Below are 26,629 nucleotides of genomic sequence, written 5' to 3' on the forward strand. Positions count from 1 at the left end.
CTCTAACAAAACTTAGTGACTTAAAATAATAAACATTTTATTATATCTCACAATTTTGTGGGTCAGGAATTTGGGTAGGGCTCAGCTAGGCAATTCTGCTCTGCGTGGCAGTGACTGGCATCACAGTAGTATTCGCCTGGTAGGTGATCTAGTCTGGAGGTTCCAAGATGGCTTTACTCACATGCCTGGTGCCTGGGCAGCTGAGCCACTATCCCCCTCCCTGTCATCCCAGCCCTCTCCATATGGTCTAACAATATAGTTGGACTTCTTACATGGTGGCTTAGGACTTTGAGAGACCAAGATGAAATCTCTTCTTAAAGGCTAGCCCCCAAACTGGCATAGAGTCACTTTTTCTGTACTCTACCCACCAGTACAGTACTCAAGCCTACCCAAATTCAAGAGGAGGGGAAGTAGACCTCCTCTCTCCACAGAGGAGTATCAAAGAATTTATGACCATTTTTACTTCACCACAGGGGTTAGCATGTGAGATTGGAAGTAGAGAGAGGTACAGAGTTCTTATAACCCCCAGTTTCTGAAGTATTCCTGCATGAGCACTCCTGGAATATTCTCCAAACACTTTCCTCATAGCATTATGACATTGCTATAATTGCTGGGTTATTTCTCCCTCTCTCTCTTATTAGACTTTGAGGTGCTCAAGAAAAACGCTTTTCCTATTTAGATCCATATCTCAGTGCCTGACACATGGTTGATGTTCAATAAATGTTTATGGAATAAATAAATGAATAAATTGGAATAAATTGGACCCCTTAATTCCTGGGTCTTCAGGACACCAGAACAGCCTCCTGTTTGATGTAATTTTATTCTCCAGATCCAGATCTTCTTATTAACTTAAGAAATGCTTGATTTGAATGAGTAAAAATAACATTCATTATGAATGTTTACATGAATAGCTTTCAACTTTTGCCTGTACATTTGTTTTTGTTTTCTTTTCAAAGATTTTATTTTTCCTTTTTCTCCCCAAAGCCCCCCAGTACATAGTTGTATATTTTTAGTTGTGGGTCCTTCCAGTTGTGGCATGCAGGACCCCACCCCAGCATGGCCCAACAAGCAGTGCCATGTTTGCGCCCAGATCTGAACTGGCAAAACCCTGGGCCACCGAAGCAGGGCGCACAAACTTAACCACTCTGCCATGGGGCCGGTCCCAGTATGCATTTGTTTTCTATTGCTGCATAATAAATTAATACAAACTTAGCAGCTTAAAACAACACACATTTATTATCTCACTTGTGGGTCTTGTAGGTCAGGAGTCTGAGCACAGCTTGACTGAGTTGTCTGCTTTGGGTGTCACCAGGCTGCAATCAAATTCTCGGCTGGGGATGCTGTCTCATCTGAGGTTTGACTGGGGATCTGCTCTGTTAGCCAAAATTAGTTCCTTGAGGTTGTAAGACTGAAGGCTTCAATTTCTTACTAGGTTTTGGCCAGAGGCCACCCTCTGTTCCTTGACACATAGATCTCTCCATATGGCAGCTCACAATATGGCAGCTCGTGTCATCAAAGCCAGCAAGGGAGAGAGAAAGAGTCTCCTCACAAAACAAGCATTACAATCTCATGTAACATAGAGGCCACAACATGGCAATTTGATTTTTCAAAGCCATCACAGAGACACTAGCAAGATGGACACTATAATCTTATGTAACATAGTCAAGTACATACTTTCACATTCATGGGAAGGAAATCACACAAAGAATACCAGGAAGAGAGAGGTGACAGAGTTCACCCTAAGAGTTGGTCTTTCGTGCCTGCTTACCGCAAAATAATAATTCTCATAATTTGAAATATGAGCTAGATTAGCTTTGTTTTCAATTTCATTTGACTCTGACACTAAACTCCATTTGTTATTTGTTGATCATGGAAAATGATCAACCCCTAAAATTCTAAAGAGAAATCAGAGAGGACAATTTTCAGAAAATTCCAGCTATCTCAACAAGCATGTTCATTTAATTTTGCCTTTTCAGTAGGCACTGCCATCTTTCCCTTGAGGAGACAGACACACAGTTACCTAGCCATTATTTAATACAACTAGTACTATGTCTTTATCCAAATCCTAGGCAAGGATCTGGGAATTCTTGGCCATACAAGAATAAAAAATAAATATATTTTTAAAAAATTCATATTGGTACTGTCTCACCTATCTGGTTTTAGTGTAAGTATCAGACTTGGAGCCAAGGAATCTATTTTGTAACTGAAGAGCAGTCTTTCAAACAAGGGTCAACAAAGGAAAGCCCTTGCTTCTGCACAAGTTTTGTCAGAGTTAACAAAAGCAACATATGCTCAAACTCCTCAGGATGGTGTTCTGAAGCTAGTGTGGGCCATTCCAAATCTGCAGTCACAATACTTGATTTCCTTACCCTATGTATGTATCCGGGAATAGGATACATCTAACTGCTGCTCACACTTCTGCACTGGCCTTTCTTTCTCTGAATCCAAGCTCCCTCTGAAAGAGGGTAACACAAGAACATTGACCAGCTCAGGGCCATCTCACAGGGTTTCCCCGAGGTCTGGGGTAATGAGAAGCTAGATTCCCTCTGGTTCAATTTACATCTGTGCTTAACCTTTATACAAAGCAGTACTTATTTCATTCTTTTTTACTGTTTTTTTTTTAAAGATTTTTGTTTGTTTGTTTTCTCCCCAAAGCCCCCCAGTACATAGTTGTATATTCTTCGTTGTGGGTCGTTCTAGTGGGGTTGTTCTAGTTGTGGCATGTGGGACGCTGCCTCAGCGTGGTTTGATGAGCAGTGCCATGTCCGTGCCCAGGATTTGAACCAATGAAACACTGGGCCGCCTGCAGCAGAGCGCGCAAACTTAACCACTCGGCCACGGGGCCAGCCCCTAGTACTTATTTCATTTTAAACTCTCTTGCTCTACTAAATTCATTAAAATGAAATAAAATAAGCAAATACTAATAACATTAAGAAGTTTCTGCTAACTTCTCAATTTTAAAACAATAGCCATAAAACTATGGTGTTAGAAATCAGCACAGTGGTCACCAGTGGGCTTCCAATAACTAGAAGGGAGGAGGAGGGGCCCTTTGGGAGATGGTCATGTTCTGTTTCTTGATCTAGATACAAGCCACATGGCTGTGTCCAGTTCGTGAAAAATTTTTAAGTTAGACTCTTACAGTATGCTCATTTTTTGAATATATATTATTCTTCAGTAAAATTTTCAAAATAGAGTCATAATCTTGCTTAGTTTTGTTGCTATGAAATGAAGTTTTCCTGTTTTCTAGCTTGGATATTTAGTTACAATTCGATTTAAGTTCATATTTCATCTCAAACTTATTTTATTAAATGGATTACGATGTGGTTTAAACTGCTTCATTTTTGAGACGTATTTGAATTAACTACTTTTAATTCTATTTGGTGAATTAAATGCTATTATTTTACAAAGGTTTCAACATATATAGAAAAGCTGTCCTCCACTCACCATTGAGTTAGTATTTAATTTTTAAAATTTTCCAAGGTATTTTATGCGAATCATGAAAAATATAAAACTAGGAGATTGAACTTGGTAGGAGTAGGACCAAGAACATAGAAAGAGGAAATCTTTTCCAAGGATATGGGTCGTTCTTCCTGTTAGGCAATGCGAAAAGAGGAAAAGGCTAAATATATAGTTACCTCCTAAATTGGAGAAAAGTTAAGGATGCTTAAAAAGGATGGTCTTGGTTTTTCCAGGGAATAATGAAACAAGGTTCTGTACTAAGAATAAATGTTGGGGTGGGGCTGGTAGTTTAAGGAAAAGGGAAATAGGAAACAGTACTGACAACATGGCTGAAGGTCAAGGGAATTGAAGTTACTCGTGAGAGTGCAGCAAAATGGTTGATAATATGTTCTCACAGTTTAGGAAGAGAAGAGAAGATAGGAAATAACTGATAAACTCTGAGAACAAAGATTGGAGGTCATATTGAGGACAAACTGCAGACTCAATGGGAGGAGTGAGAGAGATAGAAGATAAGGTAGCTCTGGGCAGAGAGGGAAATTCACAATCCAAAATTTTGCAGGTGGAGTAATTTCATCTGATGACTTAATTCAAGCTATGGTTACACCTGTGGGTTTCTGATAAAGAGTGAAGATGAAGATCATTTGAAAAGAGAAGGATGAGAAATTGTGAGGTCAGGGTGCTAATTGAGTCATTATAATGGATGCTGAAGTCATCAGGTTGATGCAGGATATGGAGATAGTTCCAACGCTGACACAGAGTTTCAGAAACACAACTGGGCACAGGCAAGGAAGTAAATGGCTATCCACGTACTTCCTGGTCAGGGCCAGATTTAAATAGAATGCAAGGCAGGCAAAGTTTGTCTTCAACATTTATCACCTTGCTTCTGTAGCATTTTTTCCTAGCTTTGTTCACCTACTCTCAAGTAACCTCAGCGTCCTCATGTTGCCCTCTCACAGTACAAGTTCCCCACCCTCTGCTTTTGACATATCTAAATTCTCAAATGGTCCCAAGGTATAAATGGAAAGTTCTCGATTGGTATGTCACTTTTCCTCACTTATCTTTACCTTTTGACAGGGCTTTCTAATGACAAATCCTTAACTTGAAAGTGATCATTTCAGGGCCAATACCCTACAGAGGTATCTGTAAAGTCATGTAATTCTAGCTGAGGGGAGAAGGGCTCTTGCTGTTCTGAAAAATCTTTCTCCAATATTGACTCATTCTTTTAGCCTAGGACTTTAACCACTCCCACAAATTGTGAGTTTCTTAGGGGTTAGGGCCAGGCTAAGCCAACACTAAGATATCCACAAAAGGGCTCATTCAGTCCCTTGCTTTCCTGACCAGTGTGCAAGGCAGCCTAGTGTGCTGTGAGAGAGTGATTCCTTCTGTCTACTCCATGCCACTGAAATAGCATCATTTTCAATATATGCTGTGATGCAAAAGGTTTGGGAAGCACTGACATAGTGGACATTCAATAATGATAAGAGCTGACATTTACGGAGCACCTATGTGCCAAGCACTTCATGTATTTTAACTCATTTAACTCTTGCAGCAATCCTATTAGCTTGGTACATTGCTGCCCAAGGTCACAGACAGAGGCATTAGTAGCACCAGGATTCAAATTCAGGCAATTTGGAACCAAAAAGTATACAACCACTATACATTGCGCTGAATAAATGTTCACTAGATCTAAATAAATTTTTTAATTTAACAAAATCCTTCAAAAGTTTTTTGTTTTTAAGATTGGCACCTGAGCTAACATCTGTTGCCAATCTTTTCTTTCTTCTTCTCCCCCAAGCCCTCCATTACATAGTTGTATATTCTAGTTGTAGGTCCTCCTGGTTCTGTGGGACACCGCCTCAGCATGGCTTGATGAGCAGTGCTAGGTCTGCACCCACGATGCGAAGTCGCAAAACCCGGGGCCGCTGGAGCGCGTGAATTTAACCACTCTGCCACTGGGCGGCCCCTCAAAGTTTGTTTTAAAATAAACATCTATATAAATGGCCAAACTAGAACACGATCCAGTCACACTCTGTAGGTTAGATATAGGATGACAGAGAGCAGCAAGAGCTGAATGCAACGGAGCCTTGTCTCCCCTGCAGCACCATCCCCAAGCTTGCCTGGGACTTCTTTAGCATGACACATAGCAGGCCCACTTTTCCGTGTCTTTTAAGAATTATCTGGTCAACAACTAAGACATCATAATTTGGTTTATGTTTCACTCTATCTGAATCCTCAATATAATGAAGAACCTTATAATTGTCTGTTAATTTATGGGTATAATTTGTCCAAGCCCATTAAACCATTATTCTCCTCCTATAGCCTGCCATTCTTCCACAAAAGGCCCCGGCCTCGGGTGTGCTTCTTTATACACACACACACACACACCCCCTCCCCCCCCCCCTTATCTTTTAAGCTTCTCATCTTGTTTTGGGAAAAAAATACATCAAAGTGAGCCTGAAGGGCCCTTTTACAGGCTGGGGGTAGGAGAATGTAATGAAATTGGTTTTTACTCGGTATTTTTATCACAGATTGGAAGGTACAACCCGCAAAGAAAAACTAGTTTCTTGGCGCGTCACCAGCTCTGGGGTTCAATGATAAATCACACCCAAACTCATTTACTAACTTAAAAATATATATAGTATTAAGTAAGGTCCGTTTACATAAGACTTGGACCGAAGCCTCCACTGCCACAATCTGCGGTGATCTCCTGTGGAGTCACGACCACCGAGCCCTTCACTCTTCCCGAGGAGGTCCCACGCCTTCTCTGTCCCCAAGGGTGCCCGGCGGTCCCTCGCGGCTCTGAGTCCCTCGCGGAAGGTCGCCAAGGGAGGCCGAAGGAGCCGCGGCGAGAAGGCAGGGCGGCCGGCGCGGGCAGAACCCGACCTTCAGTTCACGACCCCGTTATTCCACGGGAAAATGGAACATTCCGCTCCTTCCGCCCGCAGAGAGGAGGTGGGGGGAACCCTTCGATCTCGTCTGGGAGAGGCGACGCGGGCGCTGCCACCGGAATCCGGGACGCCGGGAGCCGCGTTACGGGAATCGCAGCCGCCTAGCGTCCCGCCCCCTCGCCGACGGGTGGCCGCTGGGCCAATGCCCGGGCGTGCCGGGTCTCGCGGGGGCCAATGGGCGTGCAGGCCCCAAGCCCGTGGGCGGGGCGCGCCGAGGGCGCCGCGGGGCGGGCTCAGGGGGGCAGATCGCCCCGCGGTGGGAGGAGGCTTGCGTGCCGCGTCTGCGGGAAGGAGCCTGGAGCCAGCCCGAGCCGGGGCGAAGAACCGAGAGGCCCGCGGAGCCGCGAGGAGAACGCTCGGGCGCCGCTGAGCTGGGGGCCGCGGCCGGCCGGCCTACGGGCCCAGCCCGGCCTGGCGCTGAGGGGGACGTGCGCTGTGGAGACGTGGAGGAGCGAGGCGCCGCGGCCTGAGGTGAGGAGGGGCCGGGCTGGGGCGGAGGGCCATGTAGCGGAAGGGTAAGGGCTCGGTCGGGGCCGACCGGCCGGGAACTGGGGGCCCTCGCGGGGGCCCCCGTTCCCGGGAGAGGGGCGCCCCGACACCGCGCACGGCCCGGGCTTATTCGCCCCAGCCTGGAAATTCCCGCATTCCTTCCTCTCCCGGTTCCCACACCTCCGAATTTGATTTCCCCAACTTTGTCACCTCGTTTCTCGACCTTAGGTACAAACCTTACCTCCAACACACCACGCACACACGCCCCCGCCCCAAGACTACCTTCTGGATCATACTCCTTTTTGGTTACCAAATCCCTGCTTTTTCCACAATCTTCTTTCCGTCTCCCCTTAAATTCCACTAGCCCCGCGCTGGACTCTTCATTTTCTCCCCGAAGGTTAATTTCCTTTTCCCAAAGCCATCTTTTCATCCTTAAATTGTAACGTTTCAACATTGCCGAAAGTTCACCGTACTTATTAACGTTCTTAACTAACGTCTGTTTCCTTCTTTTGATCTTTTATTGTGTGCCGGTCCTAATGAATCCCGCAGACCGCTGTATCCTAAAGGCTCCCAATCCAGGTCTTTAGAACTTCACCCCCTCCCCCAAGCTTAAAGGTTATGCCAAGCAGCAAAGTTCTGTTTTTTGGTAGACGGACAGCATTTTATTCATAACCCCAAACTGAAAAAATATCACAGGTTCAAAATAAGACTTGTCGCTTTTGTTCTTTTTTCCTTCAGGAGGAAATCCATTTCGGTTTAATTTGTGTAGTATTGGGCATTTCAGCAATTATACTGCTTCAAAATAATTAATTGTTGGAGTGCCAGGAGGAATCTTCTAAAAGATTGGAGTGTTTGGTTTAGTCAGTGCTGTAAACAAACCCTTTAGACTGTATGACCGCCAGCGTCAAGTTGGAACAACTCTTAATTTGAAATTACTGACTCAGATCATCATATGAGCTGTTCGCCATTATCTTCATTTCTTAAGTTCTTGTTAATTCTTGTTTGGAAGTATATTTCGGTTCTAAATTGGAATACTACATTTATAGAACCAACTTCGTATTAAGTTAAATTGTGCTTTGCAAATATTTCTCTTCTGGGATAATTTTGAATACTTGTTTTTAATCACAAGTGAAAGAAAAAGATTACGGGATGGAGAAAATGTCAGAAAAAGAGGATAATTTTTGTAGTGGAATTTTCCCCCCTTCTCAAATCTGTGTAATTGACAATACTGTAGGTGTTTAATTTTCTCATAGGTGATTTGGAATATTATAACTACTGCTGCCAGCTAATTTAATATGTTTTCTTCTGAAAAATGTGTTCAGTGTCCTCATTTTTATTTATGAATTGCAGTGTTTTCAGTTTCTTTAAAATTTTTCCCAGGAGAATTTGTGCTTCAGTTAAATGTTAGGGTGAATGTGATTGTATATACCTGTAAAGTAGGTGTTAAAATAACAATACCCACCTTTGAGAGAAGGAAACTGAGGCAAAGGGTCCCTGTGAAACCTTCATCTGCGTAATTCCAAATCCTGTCCTCTCAATCGTTTTGTCCTGCTGACACATTTGTCATAGAGGATACACTATTACAGAGTGGTTTGGGAACGAAAGGACTCCCCATAACTACTCTACAGGGAAGGTTTTCCCCCCCCCAGAAGCTATTTCAGAGCTTTTCGTTTTAGTGCGAGAATTCCCTGGCCCTGATACATTTGCATCTTGGCTCCAAGAAGCATGGAATGTTCTCACAGTCTTCTCCATTTCTTTGATTGCAAAGGCAGTATGATCAAGCTGATGTTTCTGCTGAGCTTTATTACTTTACACAACAGATACTAAGCACTTACTGCTGGCTCTAGGAACTCACAAAGATGCACGAGATGTCATCAGGACCTACGAAGGGTTTGCAGAAATTGGGTTGACAAATGTTACGTGAAAAATTACAAGGATGCAAGGCAGTCTTAATTAAATGCAGAATGTTAGAGAAAATGCTATAGATACTTAAATTAGGGAGTGATCGTTTAAGGGTTGGAATGATTAAAGGATTTACCAGAAATCAGCCTTGAAACCTGGGTAAGACTGGGTAAAGGGAAAAATGAACGGAGCCCATTCCGAATAGAGGTCTATGTGGAAAGGGTAGGAAATAACCAAGGTATGTTAATTATAATAGCCAATACATATGTAATGCTTATTTTATTGCCAGTCACTACTCTGACTGGTGTAAAATACATTAATACATTTTCCCTGTAGTAACTCATTTGATCCTCATAACATTACAAAACAGATCTTATTATCCTCCTTTTACAAAGAGGGAAACCAAGGCACAGAGAGGTTAATTAATTTTCCCAGTGCCACACAACTCATAAGTGGTAGATCCAAAATTCATATCTAGACAGCCTGGCCTCAGAATCTAAGCTCTTAACCATGATACGTATACTGCCTCTTCGTATAGTATACTTGAGTGACAGTAACTGGAATAATATGGCCATACCAGTGGGTCTTTTAAAACCCACTCTTAATTGTGCCTCAGCGACAGGGATATGGTTTAATAAATATGTCCTTAGGCGATTTCATCATTGTGCGAACATCATAGAATGTACTTACACAAATCTAGATGGTATAGCCTACTACACAGGCTATATGGTACTAATCTTGTGGGACCACCATCATATATGCAGTCCGTTGTTGACTGAAATGTCGTTATGTTGAACATGACTGTTGGATTCTGAGGATATCAAGACATAAACAATTACAGTACAGTGGTATGAATCCTATTAGGGAACTATATACAAGTGCATTGGGAGCAAAGATGTTTGCGAGAGTTGGGAAATTCCACAGAAGAGATGATGTTTCCATCTGAGTTATAAACAGTGTAAAGCAGAATCCAGGAAAAGACATTCTAGAGGCAGGGAATAGCATATGGAGAAGCACAGACTCTGAAATAAGTGTGTTAGAGAAAGTCTAGTCATTTGCTGTGACTTGAGCTTGGAGTCCATAGGGGTGGCTAGTAAGGGAACAAAAGGTAAGATCAAATTGTGAATGGCATGGTGAGGTCAAGTAAAATGAAGAGCTTAAATATTTGCTTTGCATTTGGGAAACTACAAAAATAATTTCAGCATGATTAGAGTGGAAACCAGATTGCTTGCTATTCTCTAGAAGTATAGTGGTGGAGTAGCTTGGGGGAAAAGTCTGAGTAGAGGGGTGTTTTTTAGAATGGACTTTAAGTATTGGAGAAGATAGATTGGACAGGCACACTGAAGCCAAATTTTTAGGTTCTTAAATAGCTAAAATACTTGGCATTATTATTCTCCCTTTAAAAAGCTTTTGAGAAAAACAGTGACAAGTTTAAAGTAGTGTTTTAGAGAGATTCATCCACCAATAACGTTCAGACTGATTTGGAAGGAGGATAGAGACTGGAAGCAGGAAGGCAGTTGTAAGTAATGAGGTGATCAATGCCTAAATTAGGTAGAAAAGAGGAGACAAATGGGAAAGACATTATGAAAGAAGACTGCATAAGATTTGTAACTGAGAAAAGCTTAATGTAATAGACAGGTAAGAGACAACAATGGACCCTATTGACTTAGGCAATTCAAGAAGGGTGAGTATTTTTAGATGAGGGAAAAAGATAAGTACTGTGATTGAAAAAAACGTGTGCATTTATGTACATAGTCTGCGTGACCCTGTGTATGTGTGTGTGTGTGGTTTTTAGACCTGTTAAATTTATTTGAGTCAGAGGCAGAATTTCTAAGATATGTAACTGAAGTTAAAAGAAAGGTCCCAGCCAGAATTCTTGAAATTATTTTGTTTGAAGGTAATAGTGGAAGTCATATGTTTTCAAGATGTTGGTATTTTAAAAGAATAGTAGATGCCAGATACTTTGGGGTATGTTCATAGTCAGGAGGTAAAACCTAGCAGAGAATTCAGTAAAGGAGATAGTAAAGTAGATAAAGCAAAGAATTCAACCACTTGATATGATTACATAGAAGCCAGGAGATAGGAGAAATTCAAGAAGCAGAGATGGTCAATAATGTAAAATGCTTCAGAAGCACTTATAATATTGTCACAATAGCTACAGTTTCTTTTTTTATTCTGTGTCTATCTAGTATATCTTAGTGAGATTTAATGAGAAATGAGTTAGCTATTTAATCATGAATAGGAGATCTACATCTATGGAAATGTGGCTATAATAGAGATTATTGTTTTAAAGCTGCATGTGTACATATCCAGAGCAGGAGCTTCATTTCTTTCAGCACGATAAATCCCTTGCCCTGTTAAAATTTGAATATTCTGCCTCTAAATTTTTATTTTTTCTTTACTCAAACTAATCAGTTTCATGCTTTGCCCTAAAGTAGATCGGTTTCATCATTACTTCTGAGTAGTGCATTTCATATCTGTCTTCCGTACAGTCTGTTTTTGTTTGGATGTTCTGTTGTGTGTATTCCCTACCCCCAGCCCCTAACACAGAGTAAACTCCTCAGAGCTGTGTTTCAGATAGCACTGCTCTGGTTTGTAGACTGGTGTGTGCTGGGATTTTGCTGTTGGTAATCTTCATTTGACAGTTAGAATCAAAGATGCTGTATAGCTCATATGTATTCTGTTTTCTTTGTCTAGAAAGCCTTTACTCTTAATTTCATAGCTGGGCTCTTCTGGTTCCTCTCTGAATTGGGTATTCTGTGTGTTCCTCTAGTACTCTGTGTATGTTCTACCTCTCTAAACTTTGAACTTCTGAAGTGCAGGAACTGTGTATTTGGCTTCAACTATGTTTGTAATGTTTTATTTCTTAAGCTATGGTGAGAACACGGATGGTCATTAAAGAAGTAGTCTTTAAACTTTTCCTATGTCTAAAACAGTCAGTGATAATTTGTAAAAAGCCTTCTGTAACTCTAAGGTCATAAGCATACTCTGTATTTTCTTCCAATACTCTTAAAATTTTACTTTTGCATTTAGGTCCTTAATCAGTCTGGAGTATATGCATCTGATGAAGTAGGGCTCTTTATTTTTTTGCTTGTGGAGCCAGTTGTTCCAGTACTATTTGTTGAATAGTCCTTTATTTTCCTAGTGATATGAGATACTTTTTTTAAAATCACATATATTAAATTCTAATATATCCTTGCGTCTGTTTCTGGACTTTTTGTTTTGTGCCATTGATTTAATTGTCTATTACTATGCCAATTCCATGTTTTGGGGTTTTTTTTATTTTTGTTTTTTGAGGAAGATTAGCCCTGAGCTAACAGCTGCTGCCAATACTCCTCTTTTTGCTGAGGAAGACTGGCCCTGAGCTAACACCCATGCCCATCTTCCTCTACTTTATATGTGGGACGCCTGCCACAGCATGGCTTGCTGAGCAGTGCCATGTCTACACCCGGGATCTGAACCAGCGAACCCTGGGCCGCCGAAGCGGAACATGTGAACTTAACCGCTGTGCCACAGGGCAGGCCTCCCAATGCCATGTTTTAATTACTGTAACTTTATAGTATGTATTAATAGATGGTACAGCAAGTACTCTGTTTATTCTTTTTGAAAATTGGCTTTTGGCTATTCTCTAATATTTTATGTGAAATTTTAAATTGGTTTGTAAAGTATGATAATAAACCACTTTGCAATTTGGGTTAAAATTATATTGCATTAATATGTTAATTTGTGAAGAAATGATGTCTCTACTATATATATATTTTTTTCATCCCATAATATTTAGATCTTACTAATGAACCTTTTAGTAAGGTTTTATAGTTTTCTCCATAAAGTTCTTTTATAGTTCTGAGTCGATCTTTTCCTAGATATATTATAGTTTTTGATGTTATTGTGAATAGGATTTTTTCTATTACATTTTCTAATTAGTTGTTACTATAGGACAGCCATATTTTCTTGTGATCTTTTGTTCAACTATTATGTTAAACTTTCAATAGTCCAAATAGTTTGTCATTTGATTCTCATTCTTTTTCTTGATAAGTGATCATATCATCTATAAGTTTTTCTTTTTTCATGTTTATATTTTATTTATTTATTATATTCTTGGTTAAGCCCTCTAGAACAGTGTTGAATAAGTGATGACTCCAGGCATCTTCTTTGAATCCTGACTTTAATAGGAATGCTTCTAATTTTTATCTTTAAATATGATGTTAATTATAGGTTTCTGATAAAGTACTGTGGCAGCAACAGCAAGAACTGCACTGATAATAACAGCTTTTTAAATTTATTAAGTACATACTATGAGCCAGACAGATTCTAAATAATTTATGTGTATTGACTTATTTAATCTTCACAAAAGTCCTAGGTGTATGTGGGTAAGCGATGGTGTTATCCTCATTTTTACAGATAAGGAAAATGAAAGCAAAGGATATGAAATAACTTGCCTAAGATGTTTTACAAAAAATAGAGGAGTTGGGATTTGAACACAGGCAGTCTGATTCCAGAGTCCATCCTTTTGTGTTTGTTATACTTCATCAAGATAGGAATGGTCTCTTTCAGTCTTAGTTTCTGGCACTTTGTTGTTTTTAAGTTTTAAGTGAACAGTTGTTGAGTATTATCAGATGCTTTTCAAGTGTCTGTTGGAATGATTGTGTAGTTTTCTTCTTTATTAATAAATATAGTGGGTAACATTGATATCTTTTATGTTGAACCATACTTGTATTTTTAGGCTAAATACTTGTTATTATTTATGGTTTAGTTTGGTTTTCAAATACATTGCAAGAATAAATTTGCAAATACTTTAATTAGGCTTTTTCACACCAATATTCAAATAGTTTGACAGTAGTTTTCATTGTGTAATCCTTTTTTGATTTGATATTCATATGACTATGCAACTTGCACTTCTGGCCAAAAGGTGTAACAAGGATAAGATTTACTCTCCTGTCTAAAACAACCATAAAACAGAAAAATACATGAAACAATGATAATCAAGACACTGGACACTGGATGATAAAAGGAAATGGATCTTGAGAGATGGGAAACAAATAATGTGAACCCTGTAATTGCACTAGCCTACTACCTTGAAAGAGTTTTCAGACCATGGCACAGGTAGGGGAAATCCAGGCTAAGCTCAGTGGACACTCTTTGAGTCGAAGGGATGGCTAGGGACACCGAAGTCTGGAGTTCACAGAACAGGATACTGAAGAACTCTTGCAGTTCTTGAAACAAGAGAACTCTTGAAAGATTCAGAGGTCCCCTTCAACTATTCAGCTGAGTACTGACCAGTGCATATGTGTGAAGAAACTACTGAAGGCCAGGGAAAGAACCTCCTGAAAGGATTAGAGATAACTGTGCTTGGTGTTTCCATAGGGTCAGGAATGGTGCGGGTCTTCACCAACCAGATTGGAGACCATCTTGATTCATGAACATTGGATAGAGTACACAAAAGGGTCTTATCTCAGTAGCAGGGAGTAATTAGCCCTAGAATAATCACTTCTCCAGTCCCACCCAGTGTATCTTAAAAGCAAGACCTGAAAGAATACAGCCTGTTTCCAGTGAACTGTGTCCTAGGACAAAGTTTGAGAGTATTTATAGGAATACAAAAATATCTGACACCCAACAAGGTAAAATTCACAATGTCTGACATCCAGTCAAAAATTACCAGACATGCAAAGAACCATGAAAATACAATGTATAAGGAGAAAAATCAATCAATCAAATCTAGCACAGAGCTGATGTTAGAATCACCAAAGACATTAATTAAAACAATTGTTATAACTGTATTCTATGTTCAAAAAGTTGAGTAGAGTTATAGAATATATGAAAAAGAACCAAACTGAATTTCTAGAGATGAAAAATACAATGTATGAGATGAAAATACACTAGTTAGGATTAATGGCAGATTAAACATTGCAGAGGAAAAGATCAGTAACCTTAAAGACCAGCAGTTTTATCATAAACAAAACACAGAGAAGAAAAGAAAAAAAAATGAACTGAGCATCAGTGAGCTGTGGAAGTACTGTAGGCGTCCTGATATACATGGTTATTGGAGTTCTCAAGGGTGGGAGAAGGAGTGGCAGAGACAGAAATATATTTAAAGAAATAAAGGCCAGAATTTTTCTGGATTTGATAAAAACTGTAAATCAGCAGATCTAAGAAGTTCAACAAACTCTAAGCACAAGAAACAAGATGAAAACTACACTGAGGTGCCTCACAATCAGATTGCTCAAAAGTAATAATGAAACTAGCTGTAAAAAACTTAAACACATCCAGAGGGAAAAAAAGAGACATTTTATACAAAAGAACAAAGATAAGGATAAATTTCTCATTAGAAAACAAGGCAAGTAAGAAGTTAGTGGAGCTACATTTTTAAAGTACTGAAAGAAAAAAACTATCAATCAAGAATCTATACTCAGTTGAAAATATCTGTGAAAATGATAAAGTTTTTTAGATATACAAAAACAAAGAATTTATCACTAGCAGACTCACACACAGAAAAAGCTAAAGGAGTCCTTCAGGCAGAAGGAAAATATCAGATGGAAACATGGGTCTATGTAAAGGAATGAAAAACTCTGGAAATGGTAACTACATCAGTAAATATACAGATTTTCATATTATTTAAGTCAAAATAAGTGACTCTTTAAACGAAAATAATAACAATATAGTTTATAACATTTGTGAAGTGCATGTGAAGTTTATAACATATGTAAAATTAAGTTGTATTTCAAAAATAGCACAAAGGTCAAGAGGGGAGAATTGGATGCATACTCTCGTATAGGTGTACCTCACTTTATTGGGCTTAGCTATATTGCATTTGGCAGATACTGCATTTTTTACAAATTGAATGGTTGTGGCAACGCTGTGTCAAGCAAGTCTATTGATGCCATTTTTCCAACAGCGTTTGCTCACTTTGTGTCTCTGTGTCACATTTTGGTAATTCTCGCAGTATTTCCAGCTTTTTCATTATTATATTTGTTATGGTGATCTGTAATCAGTGTTTGTTGATGTTACTGTTATAATTGTTCTGGGGTGCCACAAACAGCACCCATAGAAGAAGACAAACTTAGTTGATAAAATGTTGTGTGTGTTCTGACTCCTCTACCTATCCGCCATTCCCCCATCTCTCTTCCTTTCCTTGGGCTTCCCTATTCCCTGAGACCCAACAATATTGAAATTAGGCCAGTTAATAACCCTACAGTGGCATCTAAGTATTCAAGTGAAAGGAATAGTCACCCATCTCTCACTTTAAATCAAAAGCTAGAAATGATTAAGCTTAGTGAGGAAGATGTGTCAAAAGCCAAGACAGGCTGAAAGCTAGGCCTCTTGTGCCAAACAGTTAGCCAAGTTGTGAATGCCAGGGAAAAGTTCTTGAAGGAAATTAAAAGTGCTACTCCAGTGAATACATAAATGATAAGAAAGAAAAACAGTCTTATTGCTGATAGGGAGAACATTTTAGCAGTCTGGATAGAAGATCAAACCAGCCACAACATTTCCGTAAACCAAAGCCTAATCCAGAGCAAATCCAGAGCAAGACCCTAATCCCTTCAATTCTGTGAAGGCTGAGAGAGGTGAGGAAGCTGCAGAAGAAAAGTTTGAAGCTAGCAGAGGTTGGTTTATGAGGTTTAAGGAAAGAAGCTGTCTCCATAACATAAAAGTACAAGGTAAAGCCACAAGTGCTGATGTAGGAGCTGCAGGATGTTATGCAGAAGATCTAGCTAAAATAGTTAATGAAGGTGGCTATACTAGAAAACAGATTTTCAGTGTAGACAAAACAGCCTTATTTTGGAAGAAGATGCCATCTAGGACTTTTATAGCTAGGGAAGAGAAGTCAGTGCCTGGCTTCCAAGCTTCAAAGGACAGGCTGACTCTCTTGTTAGGGGCTAGTGCAGCTGGTAACTTTAAGTTGAAGCCAGTGCTCATTTACCATTCTGAAAATCCTAGGGCCCTTAAGAATGATGCTAAATTTATTCTGCCTCTGCTCTATAATTGGAACAACAAAGCCTGGATGACAGCATGGTTTACTGAATATTTTGAGCCCACTGTTGAGATGTACTGTTCAGAAAAACGGATTCCTTCCAAAATATTACTGCTCATTGATAATGCATTTGGTCACCCAGGGGCTCTAATGGAGATGTATAATGAGATTAATGTTTTCATGCCTGCTAACACAACATCCATTCTGCAGCCTGTGGATCAAGGAGTAATTTCAACTTTCAGGTCTTATTGTTTAAGAGATACATTTCGTAATGCTATAGCTTTCATAGATAGTGATTCCTCTGATGGATCTGGGCAAAGTAAATTGAAAACATTCTGGAAAGGATTCACCATTCTAGATGCCGTTAAGAACATTAGTGATTCATGGGAAGAGGTCAAAATACCATCATTAACAGGAGTTTGGAAGAAGTTGATTTCAACCCTCATGGATGATTTTGAGGGTTTCAAGACTTCAATGGAGGAAGTAACTGCAGATGTGGTAGAAATAGCAAGAGAATACAATTGGAAGTGGAGCCTGAAGATGTGACTGAATTGCTGCAGTTTCATGGTAAAACCTTAATGAATGAGGACTTACTTTTTATGGATGAGCAAAGGAAATGGTTCTTGAGATGGAATCTACTTCTGGTGAAGATGCTGTGAAGATAATTGAAATGACAACAAGGATTTAGAATATAACATAAACTTAGTTGATAAAGCAGTGGTAGACTTTGAGAGAATTGACTCCAATTTTGAAAGAATTTCTACTGCGGGTAAAATGCTATCAAATACCGTCATATGCTGTGGAGAAATTGTTCATGAAAGGAAGAATAAATCAGTGCAGCAGAGTTCATTGTTGTCTATTTTAAGAAATTGCTACAGCCACCCTAACCTTCAGCAACCATCACCCTGATCAGTCAGCAGCCATTGGCATCGAGACAAGACCCTCCAATAGCAAAAAGATTACGACTTACTGAAGGCTCAGGTGATGGTTAGTATTTTTTAGCAGTTAAGTATTTTTTAATTAAGGTGTGTACTTTTTTTAGACATAATGCTGTTAGTCATTTAATAGACTACAGTGTAGACTATAGTGTAAATGTAATTTTTATATGCCCTAGGAATCATAAAATTTGTGTGACTTCCTTTATTGCAATATTTGCTTTATTGTGGTGGTCTGGAACCAAACCCACAATATCTTTGAGGTATGCATGTATACTTTACTATGCATGAAGTGGTATAATATCACTTGAAGATAGACTGTGATAAGTTAAAGATGTATACTGTAAACCTTAAAGCAACCACAAAGATAACAAAACAAAGAACTATAGTTTATAAGCCAACAAGGAAGACAAAATGGAAATCATAAAAAATATTTAGTTAAAAATAAAGAGAAAAAGAAGACAAGGGAAACAAAAAACTAAGTAGAAAACAAATATGAAGATGATAGCTTTAAACCTACCTGTGTCAGTAATATTAAATGTAAGTAAATTAAATACCCAATTGGAAAGCAGAAATTGTCAGATTAGATGCAACTGTCTGCCACCCACCAAAAATAATACTCTTTAAATATGAAGAAACAAGCAGGTTAAACCTAAAAGGATGGGAAAAGATATACCATGATAACACTAATGAAAAGAAAATTGGATTGGCTATAATGATTTCAAAGTAGATTTCAGAGCAAAGAATGTTACTGAGGGTAAAGAACATTATTGCACAATAATAAAAGTCAGTTCATCAAGAGGAACTAATAATTATGTGCCTAATAACATAGCTTCAAAATACATGGGGCAAAAACTGAGAACTGCAAGGAGAAATAAATAAAGCCACACTTATATTTGGGGATCTCACTACCTCTTTTTCAATAATTGATAGAGGGAGTAGACAGAAAATTACTAAGAATGTAGAAGATTTGAACAACAGTATCAACCAAATTGGCCTGATAGACATTTATGTAACACTCCACCCAGCAACAGCTGTGCTTTTTAAGTACACACAGAACATTAATTTCTTTTAAAGCTACATTGATGACTTATAAAGCTACAGTCACCAAGACAGTATACTAGTAGCATAAAGATAAGCACATAGGTCAATGGAACAGAATAGACCAGGAGTTGGGAAGTTACAGCCCACAGGTAAATATTGTTAGAATACACCCACACCACTTTGTTTATGTACTATCTGTGGCTGCTTTTGTGTGACAATAGCAGATTAAATAGTTCCAAGAGACCCTATAGCGTACAAAGCCTAAAATATTTACTTTCTGGCCCTTTAAAAGTTTGCCCACCCCTGGAGTAGAGAGTACATTAATAGACCCATACATATATGGACAACTGATTTTTGACAGAAGTGTAAAGGCAATTCACTTGAGAAAGGATAGTTTTTCAACAAATAGTTCTGAAACAATTGGTTATCCACACGTAACAAAATGAACTTGAATCTCTACTTCATAACATATATAAAAGTTAACTTATAATAGTTCAGAGACCTAAATGTAAAACCTAAAACTAAAGCTTTTTTTTTTTTTTAAGATTTTATTTTTTTCCTGTTTCTCCCCAAAGCCCCCCAGTACATAGTTGTATATTCTTCATTGTGGGTCCTTCTAGTTGTGGCACGTGGGATGCTGCCTCAGCGTGGTTTGTTGAGCAGTGCCATGTCCGCGCCCAGGATTCGAACCAACGAAACACTGGGCCGCCTGCAGCGGAGCGCGCGAACTTAACTGCTCGGCCACGGGGCCAGCCCCTAAAACTAAAGCTTTTAGCTAGAAAATATAGGAGAAAACCTTTGAGACTTTGGGTTAGGCAAAGATTTCTTAGATACAGCACCAAAAGCACTAATTGATAAATTGGACTTGATTAAAATGAAAACTTGTGCTCTTTAAAAACACCGTTAAGAGAATGAAAAGACAAGACACAGGTTGGAAGAAGATGTGTACATACCAATTTTCTAATAAATACCTTATATCCAGAATATGTTTTTAAAACTTTCAAAACATAATAATGAGAAAGCAACAAACCAAGTTAAAAAGTGAGCAAAATATTTGAAGAGACGCATTACCAAAAGAGGATGTGGCTAAACATACACCTACCATATGACTAAGTTATTCTACTCCTAGGTATTTTCCCAAGAGAAATGAAAGCTTATGTCCATGCAAAGACTTGGGACTGGTTAAATTATAGAGTATTTATACACTAATAAATATATTATGCACCTGCTCGCAGCAAGGGAGTCAGTGTGTTCATCCAGAAAATAATATTAAGTACTTATTATGCTGGGTATGATTCTAGATGCTAGGAATATAACAGGGAACAAAACAGACAAAATTTCCCGCCTCGTTTGCTTACATTGTATTTTGGGGCCACAGACAATGTATTCGTTTCCTAGGGCTACTGTTAACAAAGTACCGCAAACTAGGCGGCTTGAAACAACAGAAATTTATTCTTTCAAGGTTCTAGAGGCCAGAGCTCCTTCTGAGATTCTGGGGAGAATTCTTCATTGCCTCTTCATAGCTTCTGGTGGTGGCTGTCAGTCCTTGGCATTCCTTAGCTTACAGCTGCATCACTCCAGTCTCTGCCTCTGTTGTCACATGGCGTTCTTCAGATGCGTCTCTTCTTATAATGACACCAGTCATACATATTGTATTACTACTCCAGTATAAGATCTTAACTAATTACATATACAACAGCCAAACAGGGTCACATTTTGAGGTACTGGGGGGTGGGACTTCAATATATGTTTTTAGAGGGACACAATTCAACCCATAACAGACAATAAGCAAAATAAGTAAATTAAATAGTGTTATAAATTTTATTTTTTTGAGGAAGATCAGCCCTCAGCTAACATCTGCTGCCAATCCTCTGCTTTTTGCTGAGAAAGACTGGCCTTGAGCTAAGATCCATGCCCATCTCCCTTCACTTTTTATATGTGGGACGCCTGCCACAGCATGGCTTGATGAGCCGAGCCATGTCTGCACCCAGGATCCAAACCGGTGAACCCCAGGCCACCGAAGCGGAAGATACAGAGTTAACCGCTGTGCCACCGGGGCGGCCCCTATGTAGTGTTTTAGAGCAGTGGTTGGCAAACTGTGGTCCGCAGACCAAATCTGGCATGCATCTTATTTTTGTAAATAGAGTTTTATTGGAATTCAGCCACGCCCATTTGTTTACATGTTGTCTATGGCTGCTTTTTCATACCAATAACAGAATTGACTAGTTACAGCAGAGACCTTAAGGCCCACAAAGCCTAAATTTTTATTATCTGGCCCTTTACAGGAAATGCTTGCCAACCTATTTCAGAAGGTGTTAAGTGCTATTGAGAAAAAACGGGAAGGAGGGAATAAGTAATGAGTGTAGTCAGGGAAGACCTGCATGAGAAGGTGAATTTGAGGAAAAGCTACAAAGAATTAATCTTCATGTATTGAATTAGATGTCCAATATGTAATGTTAAGTGAAAAAAGCAAGTTACACAACATTATTGTGATCCCGTTTTTGTAAAATAAGAAAGTATATATTTATACAATATAAAGTTATAAGTATATACATTGAAAATTTTACAAAATTATCCACTAAATTGTTCACAGTAATTCTCTCGGGATTATAGGAGACTTTCACGTGATATATTTTCAATTTCTATTCATTTGTAAATTTTTAAATAATTATGTATTTCCTTTGCATTTTAAAATATTGTCATAAATTTAATTTCTTATGTGCTTAAATTATATCAAAGGCTTAGTGTGTTTAAAACAATAATGGAGGATTCAACTCCTTCCCTAAATTTGAAGTTATCTTGTTACATTTAGAAGAGGAACCACCACTACTTATGCTAGAATTTAACCTACTACTGAACAAATCTTAAAATGAATTTTTACATCTCTATGTATAAAATAGTTTGGCATAGCCTTAAGTTACTGGTAGTGGAAGACAAAAGGTACGATTCTGTTAAGGATTTACTTTAACTGCTTTTGTCAAATTCAACAAAATGTTCCTTTCACGTTTCTATGATGTTACTTGGACCTCAGGGAAGTTCCGATTAGGCATGGGGGAGCTAATAATGTTTCCAAGTTATGTATCAAAACAACAGTAGGATGTTTGAACACTCTTATACAAGTATTTATGGGACTGTGTGATCTGAAGCTCACAAGATAGTCTGAAATGGGATACTTTCTGAAAACCTGAAAGCTTAATAGCAGGCAGGGATTTAAGAAGTACACATATAATGTGTTATCTAAGCCACCTTTCTGAACAAGGCTCTCCTCTCGTTACAGTGAGACCCAATAAAAAGAGCATGACATTTGGAGGCAGAAGACTTAGTTTCAAATCCCTGCTCCTTCACTTACTAATTTTGTGGTTTGGGTAAGTAACTTTGTCTAGTTTTTTTCTTTTGTGAAGTTCCAATAGTTAATTCCTGCCATTCCAAACCCATAGAATGTACAACACCAAGAGTGAACTTTAAGGTAAACTATAGGCTTTGGGTGATTATGGTGTGTTAATGTAGGTTCATCCTTGGCAAACTGTACCATTCTAGAGAGTGATGTTGATAATGGGAGGGCTATGCATGTGTTGGGGCAGAGGGTATGTGGGAAATCTCTGGACCTGCCTCTGGGTTTTGTTGTAAACCTAAAACTGCTTTAAGAAAATAAACTCTTTAAAAAAATAAAATGTTGGGGCCAGCCCAGTGGTGCACCAGTTAAGTTTGCACGTTCTGCTTTGGTGGCCCGGGGTTCGCCCATTCAGATCCCAGGTGGGGACCTACTCCCCGCTTGTCAAGCCACACTGTGTCAGTCATCCCACATATAAAGTAGAGGAAGATAGGTATGGATGTTAGCTCAAGGCCAGTCTTCCTCAGCAAAAAAGAGGAGGATTGGCATCAGATGTTAGCTCAGGGCTAATTTTCCTCAAAAAAAATAAATAAATAAAACATTAATCCCTGCCTTACCCACCTGCTTCTTTAAGATATTAGGAGAATCAAGTAGAATAATTTACATGAAAGCACTTTGTAATGTAAAATAGTATACAAGTGTTAGTACTTATGAATTTATAATTACTAGTAATGGAATAAAGCAGAGTTGGATAATATTTTAAATAATTTGATAATTAGTTTATACAGTCTAGGCATGAACAACTTTTTGCAAGTTTGTTCAAAGTAATACTGTACAATGTAACAAATGTAAAAGATACCATATTGAAATTTTCCCCATTCTGATCCCTGCTCAGCTAATTCATTCAACAAATTTTACTTTGCCTTCTGTTTGGCAATTGTAGTTCATCTGCTATTCTACAATTATAGTAGTAAAGTTAGTATAGTAACAATGTTTATACTAGCATTCTTCCTCACATGCAATGTAAATCTAAATGTATTATTCATTCTTTTTCATTCTGTTCTTGTGTCAAATTAAAAATAAAAAGAACAGAAACTCAAAACTCACAAGCCATAGATAAGAAAAATAATTTATAAAGGGCAAAACTATTAAATATTTATCAATTATAACTCCACTGCTTTTTCTTCCACCTGAGAAAATCCATGGGAATGAAAGCGAATGAGAATGAACAACTATAGGGATAGTATTGAATTTGTTCTAATTTCTTTAAGTAATCATTCATAAACTTTGTTACTTTAACATTAATAGTAGTGAATCACTTATGATGCATCTTATAGCTCCTTTCAAAACATGAGTGTGGTGAACCGGGTATACAGGAATTGCTGCTGTAGAAGAACTACTCTGTTCCTGGAATAAACCTTCCCTGTATATGTGATTAGTAGTCATGCTTTGACTCCATAGAAGCTGCCAGGATAACATGCAGATTTCAAGGAAAATTAATGTATGCAATATGTAGCTGTAATCTATGCATAGGAAATTCTGCAAGAGATGAGGAAAGAGGATAGTGCTAGAAATATATCTTAAATTGAATATTTTCTGTCAACAGAATGAACGGAGAGGAAAAATAAGCAGATACTGTCAATTCTGTCAATTTTAAAACAAGATAAGCCCCAAAATGAAGTTGACTATTATTACATATAATATTTTAGATAACATTGCTGTGTCTCCATCTCTTAAGTTTGGACTATGAAATCAAGTTCCTTAATCAGATGTTCCTGTATCACGTGTCAATGACAATCCTTTAAAAAATAAGGAAACATTACTTTCTAACTGTTAAAATGTGAAATCTACCTTTGCCGTTTTTGCTTTTACTGTCATGCACCGTATAACGACATTTTGGTCAACGACAGACCACGTATGCAACAGTAGTCCCATAAGATTAGTACCATATAGCCTAGGTGTGTAGGCTATACTATCTAGGTTTGTGAAAGTACACTCTGTGATGTTGGTACAACAATGAAATCACCTAATGACACATTTCCCAGAATGTATTTCTGTCATTAAGTGATGCATGGTTATACTTGTGTTTCATGGCACTGCTCGGATATATCTAATTGCTTTGAAGAAATCATGAATACCTTCATGGGACCTCTGGTTTTTTGTTTTCTTATGAGAGTATAGTACATCGATAGAAAGATTGCCAATTTTAAGGAACTGTAGAGGAACCTCTCTACAATGTGAACAAGGTACTTGGTAGGGGGAGTAGTCCGGATGGCATGACCACATATACTCTACCAACGTACTAAGATATTTTATTTGTTTTGTTATTTTGATGAACAGTAGAATGATGTGGTGGATTTTTCTAATATGAGACTTAAAAAATTGGAAAGTAAGGAATAAAACAGGTGGAGGAAAATGGTTCCTGGAAGTTACTTCTTTCATACCTTTACCTGAGACAGTCTAAACAGTTCATTATCAAATGATTTTGTTACAGTGACTGTTACGTGGTTAGGGAGTACAAAAAGTCAAGTTAGTATTTAAATTAAAAGAGTACTGTGTTCCAAATGTAGTATGTGAAGCCCTCATCAAGAAGTTTTATTTAGGAGAGAAAATTTACACATGAAGTATTTTTTAATTTAAATTATATTTATTTATTTATTTATTTTTCTGCTTTATCTCCCCAAACTCCCCCGTACATAGTTGTATATCTTAGTTGCAGGGAAATTATATTTATTTTTTGACTAAGTACTAGAGTCACATGGTACAACATTGGAAAGGTGCAAAGAGTGTATGGTAGAGAGTCTCCCTACCACTCTGGTGTCTCAAACACCCAGTGACAGCCAGTATCTGAATTTTTATCCTTCTGGAGGTATTTTATGAATATATAACGAAATTAGTGTATGTTTTCTTTTTCGTTGTTGTTTTTGCCCACAAATAGCAAATGATACTCTTCTGTACCTTAGCAGTGTATTTTAGATATCATTACATATCTGTACATATAGAGCTTCCTCATTTTTTTTTGGTGGCTACTTGTATACTGTATTTGGATATGCCATAATTTAACTATCCTCTATTCACAAACATTTAGGTTGCTTCAGCCTTTTACTATTAAAAACAAAGTTGTAGTGAGTAACCTTGTACATGTGTTGTTTTGCTCATATCTATAGGATAAAATACTGGAAATAAAATCATTAGATTTAAACATATGTATATTTTAATTTTGAGTGATAGTGCAAAACTGGCCATTCACCTTATCTGGATAGGGTTTTGTTGGTTTTTAATTGAAATCTAATTTACGCAAAATGAAATTCACAATTTTATGTGTACAATTTGTTGGGAAGGTTATGTCAGTTTACACTATAACCTGCAGTAGATGAGATTGCCTTTATGTCATAGTCTCACAACACTGTGTTGATAACTCTAGTTTTTATATTTCTGCTGGTACTAGAGGTGAGAAGGATATTGGGATAGTTTTTGTTTTGTTTGCTTGTTTACTATGTACAACTTACATACAATAAAGTCCACAGATCGTAAATGTACAGCTTAGTGAATTTTTACTACTATCCAGATCAAGATATAGAAATGTCCAGCATCCCAGAATGCTCTCTTTTGTCCTCTTCTCCCCCGAGAAAGATAACCACTATTCTGACCTCTCTTACCACAGGTCGTTTTTCTGTTTTTGAACTTCATATAAAGGGAATCATGTAGAATATACTTTTTTATATCTGGTTTCTTTCTTCTCTATCATATGTGAGATTCAGTCGCGTTGTTGTGAGTACCTGTAATTTATTCTTTTTATTGCTGTGATTCAACTACTTGAATATACCACAATTTATCTGTTCTGCTGTTTATGAATTTTTGGTTCCTTCTACTTTTCAGCTTCTATGAATAAAATTTCCATGAACACTCTTGTACATGTCTTTTGGAGGAGTTAAGCACTCATTTATTTTGGCTATACCCCCTGTCTGGGTAGGTTTTGTTTGTTTTTTATTGTGGTCTGATTTATAAACAATAAAATTCACCAATTTTTAGTGTACAATTTTTTAGGAAACAATTCCCTGTGGGTCTCTTGCACTTCTGCATGTCTTATGAACAAAAGCCCTTACTGCATTTTTTCAGACTATCTTTTCAAGGATATTAGAAGATAGAAATGGTGTCTCTCCATAGAGCAAAGGCAGGCTTGCTTATAGCCTTGGAAAATAGAGGTAATGGCTCCTTCCCGAATAAAGTATAAGTCTTCATGTGGGCACATATTTTTATTTCTCTTGGGTGTATTCTTAGGAGTGGAAATGCCGAGCCTTATGATGTGCTTTTAACTTGGTAAAGAACTGCCATATTGTTTTCCAGCGTATTTGTATCATCTTGCATTCCTATCTGGGTAATTTTAATTTGCATCTCTTATTATGAGTGAGGTTGAAAGTATCATTTCATATGTTTGAGTTACTTGTATTTCCTTTTCTATAAATTGTCTATTCAACTCATCTGGCCTGTTTTTCTACTAGATGTTGGAATTTTTTAGTGATTTATAGGCATTTTTCATATATTAGGGGAT

General features: G+C 38.2%; 1 protein-coding gene across 12 annotated transcripts in view; it reads left to right on the plus strand.

Moving 5' to 3' along the window:
• Positions 1 to 6,606: 6,606 nt before the first annotated feature.
• The window catches only part of IL6ST (interleukin 6 cytokine family signal transducer), a 60,164-nt gene continuing 40,141 nt past the window's right edge, over positions 6,607 to 26,629 (plus strand). For 4 of the 12 annotated variants that reach the window (XR_011530574.1, XR_011530575.1, XM_008515872.2 and 1 more), the window contains exons 1-2: positions 6,607 to 6,878; positions 22,024 to 22,111. Coding sequence is in view for 3 of the 12 variants with exons in the window: in XM_008515869.2 (XP_008514091.1) it covers positions 25,993 to 26,046 (54 nt within the window). In the remaining 9 variants the exon portion in view is untranslated. Of the gene's footprint in view, positions 6,879 to 15,724; positions 17,755 to 22,023; positions 22,112 to 25,956; positions 26,047 to 26,629 lie in introns of those variants that run through there. The other 8 variants (XR_011530573.1, XM_008515874.2, XM_008515869.2 and 5 more) reach the window with 7 other exon arrangements.

This window comes from Equus przewalskii, chromosome 20 (assembly GCF_037783145.1).
Source record: "Equus przewalskii isolate Varuska chromosome 20, EquPr2, whole genome shotgun sequence".
Lineage (NCBI taxonomy): Eukaryota > Metazoa > Chordata > Mammalia > Perissodactyla > Equidae > Equus > Equus przewalskii.